General features: G+C 46.3%; 1 protein-coding gene and 1 non-coding gene across 2 annotated transcripts; both read right to left on the bottom strand.

Annotated features, from left to right (window-relative positions):
* Window positions 1–1,731: 1,731 nt before the first annotated feature.
* TRNAL-CAA (transfer RNA leucine (anticodon CAA)) lies at window positions 1,732–1,804 on the bottom strand. Its single transcript has one exon. It is a non-coding gene; the product is annotated as a tRNA-Leu (tRNA).
* A 12,540-nt stretch (window positions 1,805–14,344) lies between these two features.
* LOC142591655 (uncharacterized) lies at window positions 14,345–16,580 on the bottom strand. Its single transcript, XM_075703940.1, has 3 exons — window positions 16,555–16,580; window positions 15,338–15,736; window positions 14,345–14,427 (listed from the first exon to the last, which is right to left on the bottom strand). Exons 1-2 carry the CDS (start codon window positions 16,564–16,566, stop codon window positions 15,356–15,358), a joined length of 393 nt encoding a protein of 130 aa, XP_075560055.1. The 5' UTR covers window positions 16,567–16,580; the 3' UTR covers window positions 14,345–14,427; window positions 15,338–15,355.
* Window positions 16,581–17,186: the final 606 nt, after the last annotated feature.

The raw sequence follows: 17,186 nt of genomic DNA, 5'->3' as shown, positions 1-17,186 counted from the left end.
GGGGCGTTGCTCTGTCAAGCTGTTGAAAGACAGCTTTTACTTCGGTCCCCCTGCATCATCATGTATGACGTGAGGGTCGAAATCAACTTACTTACATTTTTTTTTTGCAGCAAGGCTATGGTTTATGGAATGGGGCAGTGTGTCGTCTGTATGTAAAAACAATACGAAAAAAATTAAATTATAGGGTTTTACGTGCCAAAACCACTTTCTGATTATGAGGCACGCCGTAGTGGAGGGCTCCGGAAATTTCGACCACCTGGGGTTCTTTAACGTGCACCTAAATCTAAGTACACGGGTGTTTTCGCATTTCGCCCCCATCGAAATGGAAACAATAGGAGAACTGGGGACGCTTCTGCGATGACGCCACCATTGGGGCGCTGCAATCGACTGGTGTGCCTAGCGCGCGAAATTTAAACGCGTTGTGCAAAACTTTCTGCATTTATAAAATAAAACGTTCTCAAAACACCACTGAAATTCCGATAATTTGCAAAAAATAAATAATGCGAACTGTTACGATACATTGATAACACTGTCTATGCTTGCATGTTTCCGACCACAGATCATGCAGTGTTCCTGATCGGCTGCTCAGCCAATGGCTCCGCGTTTCGGTTGCAGAATATAAACAAATACTCGTCGGCTCGTTCCGTTCGGTAACCACGCATATGTTTTCAGTATTTCGAAAGACACAAGGCTGAAAAACCGGAAAGAGCACCTGCACTGTGCATGGTCGGTTTCACGGGTTTTCTTTAATTTTATATCAGCCAGAAAAGCCGTCGCCAGGTTTCAGTGAAGAACAAAAATGCTCTGTGACGAATGCAGCCTCTAACGTTTCGATATTTTTCTCCGTAAAATGGCGCTGAAGGGCAAGCTTTCTGCTGGTGTTCTCAATGTGCCCGATGTGAAGCAGCCCGGAATTGTGATCGTTATGCAGGAACCTGAATGCACACACACACACACACACACACACACACACACACACACACACACACACACACACACACACACACACACACACACACACACACACACACACACACACACACACACACACACACACACACACACACACACACACACACACACACACACACACACACACACACAAACACACACACACATGTATATACACACACACGGGCGAGAAATAAATTTGCAAACCCAGCGTTTGTCGTGCACATAAAGGATCTGCAAACGCAGCAGGAACAACCACAGCAAGCAATACGCGAGCTCCAAACGTACACGCACGACCTCCACGACAACCATAACTGTCTATCCCGGAGGCCCTGTGTTGCATCATTATTTTTTCTCTTGCCAGCAATGATTCCAGGCTGCAGCGACAGATGGCGCTGCAGTAGACCGGCGTGCTTCAGAACTCCCGGCTGTCGTCGCAAGAAGAGGCACGTTTTCGCCGCCGGACGACACACTACCCTATTCCAGTACACCATAGCCAGGCCTAACTCTTGATTTCTTCAAAATCTTCGGATGTGCAGACTCAAATGGCAGAAGGGGCCCGTGGCTCATTGTTTGAGCGCCCCTTAAACACTTTTTTATAGAACTCAAGAAATGCATTTGAGCAAAAAAAAAGGTTAATTGAGAAATACTCTACAGCAAATATCATAAGAAGCCAACAAACACTGACACCAAGGACAACATATGGGAAATTACTCGTGCTTAATAAATGAAATAAAAAACGGTAAATTAAGCGAAATGAATATGGATGAAAAAACAGCTTGCCGCAGGTGGGGAACGATCCCACAACCTTCGCATTTTGCGTGCGATGCTCTACCAATTGAGCTACAGCAGCGCCGTTTTCCCATCCACTTTGTTGGGTGTTTATGTTTCGCAGTAGAACCCTGGGAGTGTTAGCCAGCGCCACCACTCACAGACTTTGGTGGCGGACGTTTAACGTCCTTTCTGCCGTAGGCGTCACGAGAACGTGATCTTTTTGGGTGAAGGCAACTGGTCAATAAACCCACACATGCTACTTGAAGGCATCAATGTTGTTCATTGCGGTATCAGGGTCAGTATGCCGGCCCTGTGCAAGAGAATGAAGCCGTAAAGAAGGTCAAACACTGGAAAAGAAAGCTAAGCCAGTAGTGATACCGTATTCTCACAAAGTGTCGCATAATCTTAAACATGTAGCCGTGAAATATAAAATTCCTGGGGTCTTTTCCGTTCCCCTAAAACTTGCTATTTCGTGCCGTCTGGATCTGATTACGCTAAGAAACTAGAGTGTTTTATTAAACACACAAACCCTTTCGTGAAGTATGAAGGTACACCATATACCGCTGAAGTTTGGGAAAGCCGATGTATTAATGAACGCCTGCGGGAGCACAAGCTTTCGCTGAAAAATGCTTATGGCTCAATCTTACCGCTTCATTGCAAGACATGCGGGGATGACAATGAGCAAGTATGTCAGGCAAGGCTTCATGATAGAAAAATCATGTTTAAAAGCAAAGATACTGTGGAGTGTGAACTGTTGGAGGCCAACCAGATTAACAAAGACCTGTGTCAGCACCCCCTCTCTGAATATTTACCCAAATCAGTGCATCTTCCTAGATAAGTTTTAGATTTTCGTTAATCTTGTGATATCGCTTCATATACATCTTCTGTGTGCTCACGCATGCGCATTCACATAATCAGTCCTTTTTTTTTCTTCCTCCTTTCCCCATGGCTATATATTCAGCTGCTTTCGACCTCAATAAACAGTTGCAAGAAGTGCCTTGCCCTGTCTTTGTTCTTCCTAAGTGTGTTGTCTGTGTTGGCGCTTGATCTTTTTAAAAGTAGTTTCCCCCTTCCATAAACTCATCTACTGCTGTAGGAGAAGATAGAAAACAAACCACTCTAACGATTTAGTAGCCTTACTTCACGTCATATAGGGTAGAAAGTTTACAATGAAGAAGAATACCTTTACTACGCTGGTTCTCACAGCTAGTGTTTTACGACTAGTTTGCGGTGTTTTTCCCGGTCAAAAGTCGCTAATAAAGGGGTTGAGCAACTTTTTAATATCTACTAAAAAGTACCACGCATGTTCAAGTAAGCAAAACTACTACCGAAAGGCAAGCTCCGCTATGTGGGCCTCAAGATTTTCAGTGGTGAGAATTGAGCTGGAGCTATTCCTCGCACTGAAATGTGTTTTTATTTTTGCGATTGGTGTGATTTAACACTCAAGCATGTTGCTACTACAGGAACACCAGAAAGCACTTTTAACACTTGGTACCACCCCGAAGTGGGGGGGGGGGAAGCTATCATAAAGAAGTGCAATGTTTGCTTTTAACCGTGCGTTCGCACTGATTTTTGGCATGCATCGCCAAGAAGCATTTAATGGAGTTTAACGTAGCTGACTTCTCAGACCATCGAGGAAGCCAACGCCTACGACTGCTATGCAATCTGTACAAAAAGGCCGCCGTCAATTCAAACAAATTGCTTGGAGAGTTTGAAGTACCTTTTGATTTTCAGCGCCAAGCAATCTGAACACGTACTAAATGTTAACCGGACCAGGCCAAGACGTCACGTTTCCATCAAAAAGTATGTGGTGGAGTTTTTATGAAGTAGGGTTGGTGCGGTTTACAACATCCCACTGTCCTGCCGCAGCAATAATGTAGGACAAACCGGCCGACAACTCAAGGATTATCTTACGGAACATGCACAGACCCTTCACACAACATGGGGGAGAAAAGTAGCTATTGATGCGGCTTTGTGCAGTTGTACACCAAATTTTTAACAGTGGAGTATCTTCAGGACACATTTTCAAAGCATACGCAGCTTGCAGAATAGCTCCCACTGTACTAGCGTGTCATCACTTAACCTGCTTGGCAAACCGAAGTATTCAGATCAAACTGCAGGAGCGTTCTGAATTGGACTGCTTGGTGCATGTTTAGAAGGGAATGAAGCAGGGCTGCAAACAGGGCAAAGGGAATATGTCGCTGCGTTTGCCGCCGTCACTTCCTACTGGCAGTAGTATTGCTCATTTCCTTTTAAATATAAATAAATTTTGGTCCCCTGACCACGTGACATATCTGCGAGCTCAGGCTATAATTTTATTACGTTGTCTTCGAAGTGTCGCACTTAATTACGTTGTCGCATGTACACCTATTACAGGTAGCTCAACGCTAACTCACAGTGAGCTTTCTGGTGCCTAAACATAGTTACCATGGAGCTAGTGCTAGTGAACACTGTGCATTGTTTTTGTATACCCATTAAGGCAACACAAGACAAGCAACAATTTTTTGGTGCCTGTTTTATCTATTGCCTCAAATCCTCAATTCTGGCACTATTAGTCTCTTTTAAAGACCACTCATATGTGCACGCAAGTCAGATATGAAAGAACATCACTTTCAAGTCGATGTGCTCATGTTGAAACAATTTGTTGCCACAGGAAAACAAACCAAAGATTGTCTTTTGCATGCATCTGAAAACATTACTCTATTTGCGTAGGCATCGTCATTCCAACATTTGCAGCCACTATCCATTAGGACTGCATATGGAACACAGATATACAATAGAATGGCACAGCTTACCCGAACAAAGAGCACACTGGTATTGCAAGCAGGCCCCCATGGCTGAGAAAAGGAGCGCAAGCCGGCACACAGACATCTTTCACTGGTGCAATAGTTGTGATCGAAATACTAATATCAGGCATTTATAGAACGCTCGTCCACAGTAAGGCCAAAACACCTTGATATACAATTACACTCTTGCACATCAGCGAATTACTGATTGCTGCGGTGTCGTTTGGTATCTTCAACTGTATCGTTCAACTCATTAAAAAAACACTTCATGAAGCACCTTCCATTCGGAAAAACAGCCGACAGTTTGCTCTACTTAACTCACAACATGCATCTTAAAATAATTATTGCAGTGATGCGTATATGCTGATAGTTAGTCTACGAAACTAGAGACAGTCAGTATTAGAACCAGCCTTTGGCATATGTGTTGACACACATTAATGTTTTTTATGCTAATTTGGAACATTTGTCACTTTGGAATGTCCTTTACACACTTTGGGCCAACGTTATTCTGTGTCAAGGTTATGTTAAATATTATTGGTCACATGCATTTGCTTTACAAATACGGCCGCATATGGGCAGAACTAACGTGTGGCAATCCATTCCCAGAATACGTGAAATGCTGTAGTATTGCGTCACAACGTTGATCGCCAGCCTGGTAGCTGTCAAAAGTAAAAACAAAACAACGAATTCGAGAAACATCAGATGCCGATTACCAGCTAGCATAATTATCAATTGCTTCTCCAGCGACCTTTAATGGGTATCACGCGGAACCTTTCAAATGTGGTCCCGCGCAATTGCTCGGGCTCGCACCCTGTGACACCAGTGTTACCTAACAGCGTAGATCGCGCGAGTTTACGGCAGTAAGCACTCTGCACCGTCCTTTTATTTTAATGTAGGGGCAACGCAGCCCCCCCCCCCCCCCAAGATGCTCTATGAGGTCTTCATACACAAGCAAACTTTCAATTCCGGACAAGCAATCTTTCAATTACGGAGAAGGAACACAGCGATTATGCACACTAAGCCAGGACACAGCGTCCTAAGCTTGAGGAAAAACATAATTTCGCTGTGATGCAATGCGTGTCCAAATACGGCTGACATAGTGTTACACCGTGTCTTGAGAGATTGCTAAGGGAAACACTGATTTCACGTTATTTTGGAATGCCAAGAACACAGCACAACAGAGTGCAAATCGGACTGTCAACGTCAGTAAACCAACTGCCACGTACAGCTGACGACGGACTACTACAGACGTCATCGAATCTGATATTGCCTACGCGTCTCAATGTACTCTAAATGAAATCAGCACAACAAACGCTACACACTTTATCACAGACTCGCAATGTCACGGCTTTATCAATCCTCAAGGCCAAGCGGGAATGTCGCATGCTCACACAACACAGTTGAGCCCTTAATCGGTCATCACGGTGCATTTCGCACGCACGACGTGCACTAACAACGAAAAAAGGACACTTAAATAACTTACCTACGTAGCAGTCCATCGTAGATTCCTTCCTATTCTCAGAGTGAAATCCCAAATGCAATAGGTATGCCACCACCGCACACCGCCATTTCCAGTCGCTGTCCACTCTGTACTGTTTTGCCGGAGAAATGCAAACCGTCGTGTAGGAGCGATGAAGGGTGGTAAGCAGCGCCACCACTGAAACATCTTCCGTTTGTGTGTGCCTATTTACGTTTCGCCTACGAATAATGTTGGGACACGGTTACCTGTGGTGATAGCATGTAACTGCTGGTGAGCATCGGCCGTGTCTTTTCTTTAGATTCTTTGCGTGTTGATTTTTCGGTCTTAACATGTTCAGTTGCTCTCCACATCAAATTTCGGACGGCTCTGCGGATTCAAAAACAGAGCTCACGTCTGTTTTTCTTACATAGAATGCCGCCGATGTTCATGAACTGAACGGTCTACGTAATTTTTACGGCACCTTTCACCGCAAAATGACGGAAATTTTCTGACAGTGTACAGGAACGATACCGCCAGCATGACACGAGCAACTCGGCGGCGAACACTACCGTACTGGCTGCGAGTACCGCTGCGAGTAAGTTATCCGAGAGGTTGTGCAAGAGGAGCTTCGGCAGCTTAGATTTGTTCTTGCGCCTACGAAACCGGCGCTAGCGTTATCTTTTGTAGTTGATTTGGTCCGGGAAGAAGTACGGCAAGCTTTTCCATCGCCAGAGTCTGGCAAGGCGCCGCGGCGCCTTACTTATACGGAGGCTGTTCGCCGTCCAATAAACACAACTTCGGTGCCTTTGACACCCACAACTAGAACATCACCTACGCTATAAACACAGACGATATCGTCAGCTCTGTCGACTCTAACGACCCCGCCGATCACGCCAGCAGAAGCAATGCCGTATCTTCGACATGCCTACGTCACTCTTTTACTCCATGGGGAGTTTGCGCTCAAATATCAGCGTCGGAAAATTGATTTATGGCGCACCGTCGTCAGTCGACCAGTGAGCTACAATTGTGATGAAGCTGAACACGTCTATAGAGTTTGTCACAAATGGAACAGCTATCAAGTTACTCAATACACAAGCTTTCCTGCCAGGTAGGCCTATTCTCCGCATGAAGGTCGACGCGCCTACAACGACGCTCATGTGAACAGTCAGCTGCAAAATACGACGGCGCCCCGACCACGTTCTTCTCGACTTGCTGCGCGCTACAATTCGCCGACTCGTCACAGTTTTACCGACGTCACTAGTGGTAGGTCCCCTAGCTCTTGACGGGGACACTAGCCGTAGTGGGCTGCAGGGGTGAGGTTGCCAGTACTAGAGCTACTCCACAACCCGCCATGCCGATGCATGACGAGGGGAAGTCTCCGATGTCCAAGAAGACGCCGAATACAACGACGAACACGACAAACACGACGGATATAACTGCGAAAGACGCAAGTGATGTCGTCAGCCCCAACCTTGTCGTTCGCATTGAAGGTCACCAAGTAGCCGCTCTTGTTCAGACTGGCTCCCATTTTTCAACCATACGCTACAGGTTGCCCGAAAAACGAAGGAAAGTGATGGCGCCATGGCACGGGTCCAAACTAAGAACCGCCGAATGTCAGTTGATGACACATGTCGGGAAATGCACGGTACGACTCTTAATCGCCGGTTCAACCTTCGTCACCACACTCGTCATTCTTACTGAGTGTTGGAAGGAACTTATATTGGGAATGAATTTGTTGCGTTAGTACGGCGGCGTGGTTAACATTCGTGACAGAAGGGTCACGTTTGCCACGAGTCCAGATAAGGTCACTCACGAGCAGCAACCTGGCTCGGGAGCTCACCTGGCTTACGTATTGCTGCGGCTACGTCATACTTTTGCTGTGGAGTTGTTCTCTCGTGCCCGTGCACAGTGTCAGCCTGCAGAATGGGGCTAAAGTTGCTGAACAAATCATTGCGCTAGGACTGAATTGCGGCGTCTCAATGCCAGAACACTTATAAATGTAATCGACGAATGCTCCCAATTGTTGCTGACGAATATAAGTAAGGAACGTCGACACATCGTGAGAGGCGCTGCTGTCGCTTATTTCGACAAAGTAACACAAATACTAGACTACCACTTAGCGCAGGAGGCGGCATCCACAATCCACACAGCTGCGCCTATTGTGGACGTTAATCCGACGTTAACGGTCATTGAGCGAAACCGACTTCTTGAACGCATCAATCAGTACCGGGACTTTTTCTCATCTTCGTCAAGAGCTGGTCAAGCGCCACTTACCAAGCACCGCATCATTACCTATGTCGACGCCAGACCCATTCGATAAAACCCTTATCGGTTTGCCCCAAAGGAACACGAAACAATATAAAAATAAGTGAAGACGATGCTGGAAGATGGTGTCATTTTACCATCTAATAGACCTTGGGCATAACATGTAGTTTCAGGGAAAAAGAAGGATGTGACCAGCGCGTCTGCGTTCGCTATGGGAAGCTCAATCAGGTCACAAAAAGAAAGGACGTGTATCCACTGCCGCGTGTTGATGGTTCCTTGGAGAGGTTGCGAAAGACGTGCTACTTTTAGTCGATGGACTTCAAACGCTGTTATCCACAGATCGAAGTGTATGAGAGAGACCGTGAAAAAGCGGCCTTCGCGACGCCTGACGGATTTATGAATTTCAGGTTCTTCCCTTCGGTTTGTGCCCAGCGCCAGCAACATTTCGGCGTCTAGTGGACAATGTGCTCTCTGGACTCAAATGGCAAACATGCCCGGTTTACCTGGATGAGGTGATTTTCTTTTCCGCAACGTTCGAAGAAGACTTACGAAGGCTGAAAACTCTTTTTGCAGCAATACGCTCTGCCAGTCTCACTTTGCAGCCTGAGAAGTGCCATTTTGGTTTTCACGAGCTCCAGTTCCTCGGTCACGTCGTCAGTAGCCAAGGAGTCCGATTTCATCCCGATAAAATTGCTGCCATCGCTAATTTCCCGACCCCATCAGACAAAAAGATCGTACGATGTTTTCCGGGGCTCTGTTCATATTCCCGGGGATTTATTGTGAACTTCTCGTGCATGGCAGGGCTCGTAACACAGCTCATCAGAGAAGATACTTACTTGGGGCGAAGACCAGCAGCGGCCATTTCACGGGCTCCAGCCACGCATGTAAGCGCCACCCGTGCTTGCACATTTTTATGAAGACGCCTCGATGATATTGCATGCAGACGGTCGGTCTAATGTAATGTAATGTCGGTCTAGGGGCGGTCCTCGTACAATGGCAGGATGACAGCGAAAAGGTGCTCGCTTGCGCCAGTAGGACACTGTCCCGAGCGGAGGCTAACTACTACACCACTGAAAAAGAATACTTCGCGATGGTATGGGCAGTTCTGAAATTTCGTCCGTATTTGTACGGTCGGTCTTTCACCATCGTTAGCGATCACCATTTGCTCTGCTAGCTCTTTAATTTGAAAGATCCTTCCGGGCTGCCCGCATGCCAAGTCGACCAAGTCGAACCATTCGACTCCAAGAGTTCGACTTTATTATTGCATACAAGTCGGGAAAACTGCAGGCAGACGCCTACTGCCTTTCTCGGTCCTCTGTTGAGCCGGCAGCACAAGACGATCACGACTTGGTCATTCTGGGATTCGTGGACTTTGCAAATCTTTCACGCCAGCAACGGGATGACACTGAATTGCAGCCGCTTATTGATTTTCAAGAAGCACGAATCAACAGTGTGCCGGTGCTATTTGAAAGAAGGCTGACATCGTACTGCTTGCGCCGCAATGTCCTCTACAAGAAATTTTCACCTAGTGGCAGCAACTACTTACTCATTGTTCCCTCATCGCTTCGACGGGAAATCTTACACGCCTGCCACAATGAGCCGACCGCTGGGCAATCAGGCTACACTCGCATATCGCATTGGCACGGATCTTGCAGAATTACTGCTGGTCGAGACTTACTGTGGTCATTAAACGTTACGTCGAGACATGTATGGATTACCAACGTCGAAATCCTGCATCCGTCAAGCCAAACGGCCTACTGCACCCTGTTCAAGTACCGGCCAGACCATTTTCGCCAGTAGGCATGGTTTTTTTGAGACCCTTCCCAACGCCTACAACCGGCAATAGGTGGATAATCGTCGCCACGGATTATTTCATTAGATATGCCGAAACAGGGGCTGTGCAACAGCCAGCAGCAGATGAAGCGAGAGCATTTTTTCTCGAACCCATCTTTTTAAGGCACGGTGCTCCCGCAGTAGTTGTCACGGACAGAGGTACTGTGTTCATGGCCAAGTTTTTGGATATGGCTCTACGTCTAAGGGGTACCGCCCACCGGAAGACAACGGCGTATCACCGCCAAACAAACGGACTGACGGAACGACTCAATAGGACATTGGCTCATATGATAAGCATGTAGGTAGATGTAGAGTACAATAACTGCGAAGAGCTTTTACCTTATGTTACCTTCGCGTACAATACGGCTTGGAAAGAGATCACTTTCAAGACACTCTCTAGTCTCGTATACAGTCGTGAGGTTACGACAACATTAGGCGCAATGCTCCACCATGAATTTCATGACAACGAAACAGGTGCTGAAGAGGTCATACAAGGATCAGAGGCAAGTAGGCAGCTTGCGCGTGTGCGAATCCATACGCAGGATTTCGACGCCAGAAGCTACAATCTTCGGCACCGACACGTAATATACAACATCCGCGACAAAGTGTGGGTTTGGGCACCTATTTGTCAGCGTGGGGTATCTGAAAAGCTCCTGCGCAATTACTTCGGGCCCTACATAGTTATCCGACGCATCAGTGACATCAACTACGAAGTCGTTCCAGACGACTCTCACTGTTCAAAGCGCCGACGGCTCTTACCCGAGGTCGTTCACGTGCCTGGTATGAAGCCGCACTATTAAGACTGACTAGACTGCCCAGTTTTTCTATCGCTATTTTACAAGCGTCTATCAACGCGACGATCATTTTTTCTAAAGGGGAAGCAAATGACACAACTATATTTGGCACAACTATATTGCCGCGGGTATGTGCCAGTGAAAACGAGGTTGAAGTACCACGGGTTTTTGGTTTAAGCGTGGAGATGAAGAAGACATTGCTGGTTTTCTGTTTGATGACTGATAAAGTGTATTTGTTGTTGGTGCTGCTCCGCATCCTCGTCGATCCGACGTCGTTGAAATACATAGCCTTGAATGCATATTAGTTCTTTCCTTCCCCACTCAATGGTGCCGCTGTCACTTTAGTGATGTTTGTGCATCTGCTTGGGAAAATCCGGCGGATAGCATTGGCCACTAACAAAGCCAGATAGTGATCAGCAGTTCTACAGCTTGGCATAGGTAGGAAGGGAGATTATCCTATTTCAAGCTGTTTTCGCGTACAATTGAACCTCTTCTGTAGCAACATTATCAGCATCATGGCCGCCATCGCTGTGTGTAATTCAAGCAGGATCCTATTTACTGTCTGAGCCAGTACCCGGGCGCAATAACGAAACTAGAGAAAGAATCATTTACTTTTTGTGAGCGTGAAGCGTAAAATTTCCAAGAATGTTTCTGAATATTTTTTGTCAACATAAATGAAATCTTTTTAACGTGCAGACATTCTGACATATTTGTACATGTCGCACAATAAATCATGAGTTTCCTTTGTAAAAAAAAAAAAACTTCTTTTGCGTGATTTCCGCTCATTGCCCTTACTAGCTTGTCATTCCTTCGCGCTAGACACCATAGTTGCTTAGTGGCTATGGTGTTGGGCAGCTAAGCGCGAGATTGCGGGATCGAATCACGGCTACGGTGGCCGCATATTGATGGGGGTGAAATGCAAAAACACCGGTGTACCTGAGTAAAGAACACCAGGTGGTCCGAATTTCCGGAGTCTGCCACTACGGCGTGCCTCATAATCAGATCGTGGTTTTGGCACCTAAAGCCCTGTTATTTACTTTAATTCCTACACGATTACGTGTTACTAGATATCCTTATATATCGTCCTTTGTGTATAACGTAATCACCCAAAAGTTGTCTTCGATTCCCTGAATCTTTCCCCACTGAATACCAGCCATTCTTGAGGGAAAAGCGAAGTCACATTTTAAGTTCAGTTCTAAATTTATTTCATCCCATTAATGAACTAAATTCATCATAATAATGTAACGAGAAAAATAAAAAAGTGAATGTCTGACGGCCCATGTAATAAAAGTAATCATACGATGCATGCTACGGAACATATTTGTAGAGTGCATGTCAAACTAATATTGCAGGTATAAAAAATAGATATAGTTGCTGCAGCTACATAATAAGCCTACACGCCTAATGCTACGTAATCCACGGTCCTGTCCTTAACACACTAGTGACGTCACTATTTCGAATTATCTGGTTTTAAAGCTTGAACACAATGGCTACTCAATGGCCTACATGCATTCAATCGCCCGACAACGTGGAATGCCGATGATGAAGCGCATTCACGCAAGCTCTGGCACCAGTTGGTGCATTAGACACGGACTGATGCAGCGTCCGCCCATGTCTAACGCCTTTTCCTTGTGTACGCGTCCTTTGTGTTTCGCTGGTACCGCCTTTTTCAAGTTGATGATGAAGCGCAGTGCGCTGACCCATCTTGCGAACCGGTCGATAATTTTGAACGGCCTTCCCGATGCTTATCCAGAAGAAAATCCAAGGAACATGAGTCCGAACGAAATAAGCATTTTTTTCTCCCATTTTACAGACTAGTTATAGCAACTCCGAAGAGAACAAATTCTACGTAATTTAGGATAACTTCGCCTGCTTCGAATGAACTGGTATAGTTCCCGCCACGACAAAGAGTGATTTCCACAAAACATTTGCATACCCACACGTGGAGCAATCGGAAATCCTTTTTACCAACCAAACATCCACTCTGGTAGCGATCAAGAGGCTACAACTCCAGGTCCGCCTCCGAATTACTGACGCACGCAGTGGACTTCTGATCACCCTTCGAATAGTCGGTGGCTCCTTGCGGTGGATCCGGCAGCGCTTTGAAAGCGTCTCTCACAAACACAACACTCTCAATGAAATTTTCCCGAACCAGTCGATCAACAATGTCTTCGTTTTGGAATTGCAGTCTAGTTTTCCACATTGCGTGGAGGCTCAGGATCATAATAAGGTCATACGGGAAATCCTCGCTGTTATTAATCGGTACGAAGCGTATTCCATATGGGTCTAAGGGTAAGTGTTTTTTGATTGTTCTCTGCAGAACATCACAGTGAAAAATGGCGTCCCAGCAGTCTAGCAATGCATGTTCTATTGCTTCCACTTTCTTTACATAATAAGCAGTCGGTGCTCCAGGGGATGAATATACCCTTTTCATGAAGCCACGTCTTAACGGGAAGAATGTTTGTATGTAATTTGAAGAGCATCTGAGGTAACCAGGCCGCTAGCAGACAGCAGGGCGAAGTCGAATTTGTCAACAACTCGAAATAAAGGCAAGAGTTTGACGCAATAGTCCTGCGGAAAACCGCAAGGTGGAGAGAAGTAATTATTGTTGTGAAAATGAGACATCCACCTAATCATAGCAAATGCTACAAAGGAAACCCACACGGGTTTCTCGAAAGGAAAGCCTCTCTGTTGAAGAAATATTCGTCCTGGTTCGGGACCCGAACACGGAACCGCCACCTTTCCGAGGCAGCAGCGCTACCATCTTAGCTAACCAGGCGGCTAGCAGATGGCAACTTCAGCTGCGAGGCTTTTCTTTCGAGGAACGCGTATGGGTTTCGTTTGTAGCAATTGCTCCTATTCAGTGGATGTCTCAATTTCGCTTAAATAAATACTTCTCTCCACCTTGCGCGTTTCGGCAAAACTATTACGTCAAACTCATGCCTTTGCCTCGAGTTGCTGACAAATTTGACTTCGCCCTTCCATCTGCTAGCCGCCCGGTTAGCTCAGATGATAGAGCGGCTGCCCCAGAAAGACGGTGGTCCCGGGATCGAGTCCCGGACCAGGACTAATTCTTAAAATGCGAGGCTTTTCATTCGAGGAACCCGTATGCGCTTCCTTTGTAGCATTTGCTAGAATGCGCTGGATGTCGGATTTTCGCTTAACTACTTTTCTCCAGCTTGCGGGTTTCCGCAGAACTATTACGTCATATTTTCTGGTTATTTATTTCAACGTTCCGAACACCCCGATGTAATTTTTATTTTGTTCGGAACATTGCAAGACGGAAAGTCCGTGTTATAGCGCCATGCCATGCACTATAAAGATTAGTGTTACTGTCTTTTGAGTAAAATAAGTGAGTGAGAGATTGTACATAGAAGACGTATAAGTAAATTTGTAGTCAAAACATGCCAAAGAAATATTTTTGAAGTCACGCTGGATACATGGTTGGAAATAGTGACAAACAAACTATCTTTCATCGCATATAATTTTATTTGCTTCTCCTGCACGACGACACTTGTCCCACGAGGCGCCTGGTGCCAATTTGAAGATCCTATTTCCAAGTCTCCTGTAAATAACGAAAACAACGTATACGTGCTTCGAACTGTGGCTTGAAGAAACAGAACAACAAGCGTAAATGTAGCAGAGAGCAGGGAAGCATGATCCAAAGCACTCATTCGTAACTTTTACAAGGGAGCTGGATGTGTAACGATGGGCCGTCTTGCACGAGCGGACAAGAAACAATTGCCCACTTCAAGATAGTGGACGTTTTTATTATCTTCATATGGTTAGGATAAATAGCAAAGAATGCGAAGGCGTCCACCACGTGTTTGCACGCGCTTTACGTTGGCTACACGTTGCCTGAATGACCAGTAAATAGAGAAAGTGAATCTAGTCAGAGATGTAACATTATCCTATATTTCCTTGAAATAAAAAGTTGTTAGAGTGAGAAGAGTAACATTACTGGATGTTATCTGCGACTATATATAAAGTGGTAGAAATGACTACAGGAACTCTTGACTAGGTTTTAGCTGAGTCCGCTAGTTACCGAATATGTCTGCATATTTTATTCACTACAGTGATCCCTAGTGTATGAAATTTCATTAGCACAAACAGCGCAAAAAAAGTCAAACGAATGATGATGAAGACCGTTGAAGATAAGCGCGGCGTTCTGACCTTTTCGTCTGTGGCCATCATTTCTATATTGTCTTGGTTTTTACCACAACGATCTTCACCTTTGCAACGGAATTTTAGTCTCTTACTAAAATATGTGCTCAAAGCGCTTCGGCATGATACTAAAGCTTCTGTGAACGTTTTGTTACAAAACTGTAGAACAAAGAAACTCTTTAAAGCAAATTTATAGGAAGGTATGCTCATGGGATATTGCCAAACCAATAAAAATAAATGTTTTGTGACCACTTCAGTTGAAGTCTATTGAGAGAGGGAATGAAGAAAAGAATGCGTATTTTATGTCTTACCGTCAAAAGAAATAACGCTTAACCATGATAGCCATAGCCGTGGCCGTATCCGTGACCATAGCCAAGACCGACGGCGACACCCTTGAGAGCAACACCGTATCCGAGGCCGTGGCCGTATCCGAGGCCATGTCCGTAGCCAAGACCATAGCCGCCGTAGCCGTAACCATGGCCGTAGCCGTAACCATGGCCGTAGCCGTGGCCCACAGCGTGTACGGAGCCATAATGAGCTCCGGCGCTGTAGCTGGGAGCGACGACGGTCTTGTGGACAGCGGCAACTGGAGCGACAGCGACGCCGTGCCCGTAGCCGAGACCATAGCCAAGGCCGTGGCCGTATCCGCCGTAGCCACCGACGAAGCCGGCGCAGGCGGCGGCCACAAGGCCGAAGAAGGCGACAACGGTCTGCAATCGAGATAGCAGTGGCTTCTGCTTAATGTTGTATCTTTTAGCTCTTTCTGGCATACTCTTTTATAAGTGAAACAGTTGTGTTAACTAGGGAACGTTTTCTTTTTGCTTTGCAAGCAGCGCTCGCCTGGAAATCGAATGCGAAAACAAGAATTATTGCAATAAAATTCAGCATTGTTTGCCTGCTTTCAATGCGCTGGCGAGAGCCACGAGAAAGCACCATGATATGGCGTAAACACCACAATAACAAAATACGGAGCATTTTGAGGCTGCAGGGCCTTAGATCTTTTGCAGCAGCACTTGCAACATGGCCAACGAGAAGAATGCGGAGGGGAAGTTGGAGCAATATTATCCCAATGTCACACATAGCAGTATGTGCCATGCAAACCTTAACGGTTGCATATGGGTGCAAGAAGCGAGAGGATACATTCCTATGATTCATGAAGCAGACGCGATTGCTGCGTAGTAAGAAGTTAAATATCTGCTCCATATAGCGACATACCTTTCTGAAATGTCTGGTGTGTTACTATTGCAAATTCACGTTTAGTAAACGCAGGGCAGTTCTTGTGACCATTCCTAGAAATGTTTTGAATTGTGCACATATAATTATCGATATTAAAGCCTTGGTATCTTGCGCCATTAGCCTTAAGGGAAATCTATAGACTATGGCTTGGTCGATTTGAAAATGTCATGAATTAAGACAAACGTCTGAGTTAAAACTTTCTCAGCGCACAATTTCCCCTAAGATTGAGCATTTTACACCAGCAAAGCTCTTTTCTTGTCAACAATGTCATGACAGCCCTTTTGTGACTTACGATGGTGTGCATGTTGTTAGCGTGTCGAAGTGAATTTCCAACTAGCAGATGCCCGTGAGCTGGTGCCCGTTATATAGCATCCCCAGCGAGGGGCGATTGGGAGGGGCACACGCGCCCCTTTGTTTCGCTTGTCCTCGCCCAGCCCCTGCTTCCTGTTGAGGCGTAGGCTGAAGCAGGCCGCCCTTCGTATCACCATGCCGGTCAGCTGAGCACGTGTTCACTCACCCTTTCTCTCCGCTTGATGCGTTATACCGCCACCTACCGCGGTCGGCACGCGCGAGCTCCGAAGCTTGACGCCTAAACCTGTTCGACGTCGCGAGTTCCCTCTCACTCTGAAAGACATCGGCCAGGCTGCGAACTGCGCTGGGTGGACAGCGCCGCAATCGCTTTCGCTTCGGGCGAAACCCAGAAAACTTGGCGGCGTGCGCTAGATAACGCGCCCAAGCCACCAGAAAACAATGACGGAGCTGCTGCGCGTATATTTATGCTTCCTGGGGCACCTTTGTCCAACTAAGGACCTGAGCGACGTGCTATGCACACTTCGCGCGTGCTTGAGGGCGTTGCCGACAGCGGGCAGCCTCCGAAGGAACGTTGCCGCCGGGCGCCGTCGAAGGCCAACGAAGGTCGCGAAA

The sequence above is a fragment of the Dermacentor variabilis genome, chromosome 8 (genome assembly GCF_050947875.1).
Source record: "Dermacentor variabilis isolate Ectoservices chromosome 8, ASM5094787v1, whole genome shotgun sequence".
NCBI lineage: Eukaryota > Metazoa > Arthropoda > Arachnida > Ixodida > Ixodidae > Dermacentor > Dermacentor variabilis.
This window is presented reverse-complemented; position numbering and strand designations above follow the sequence as displayed.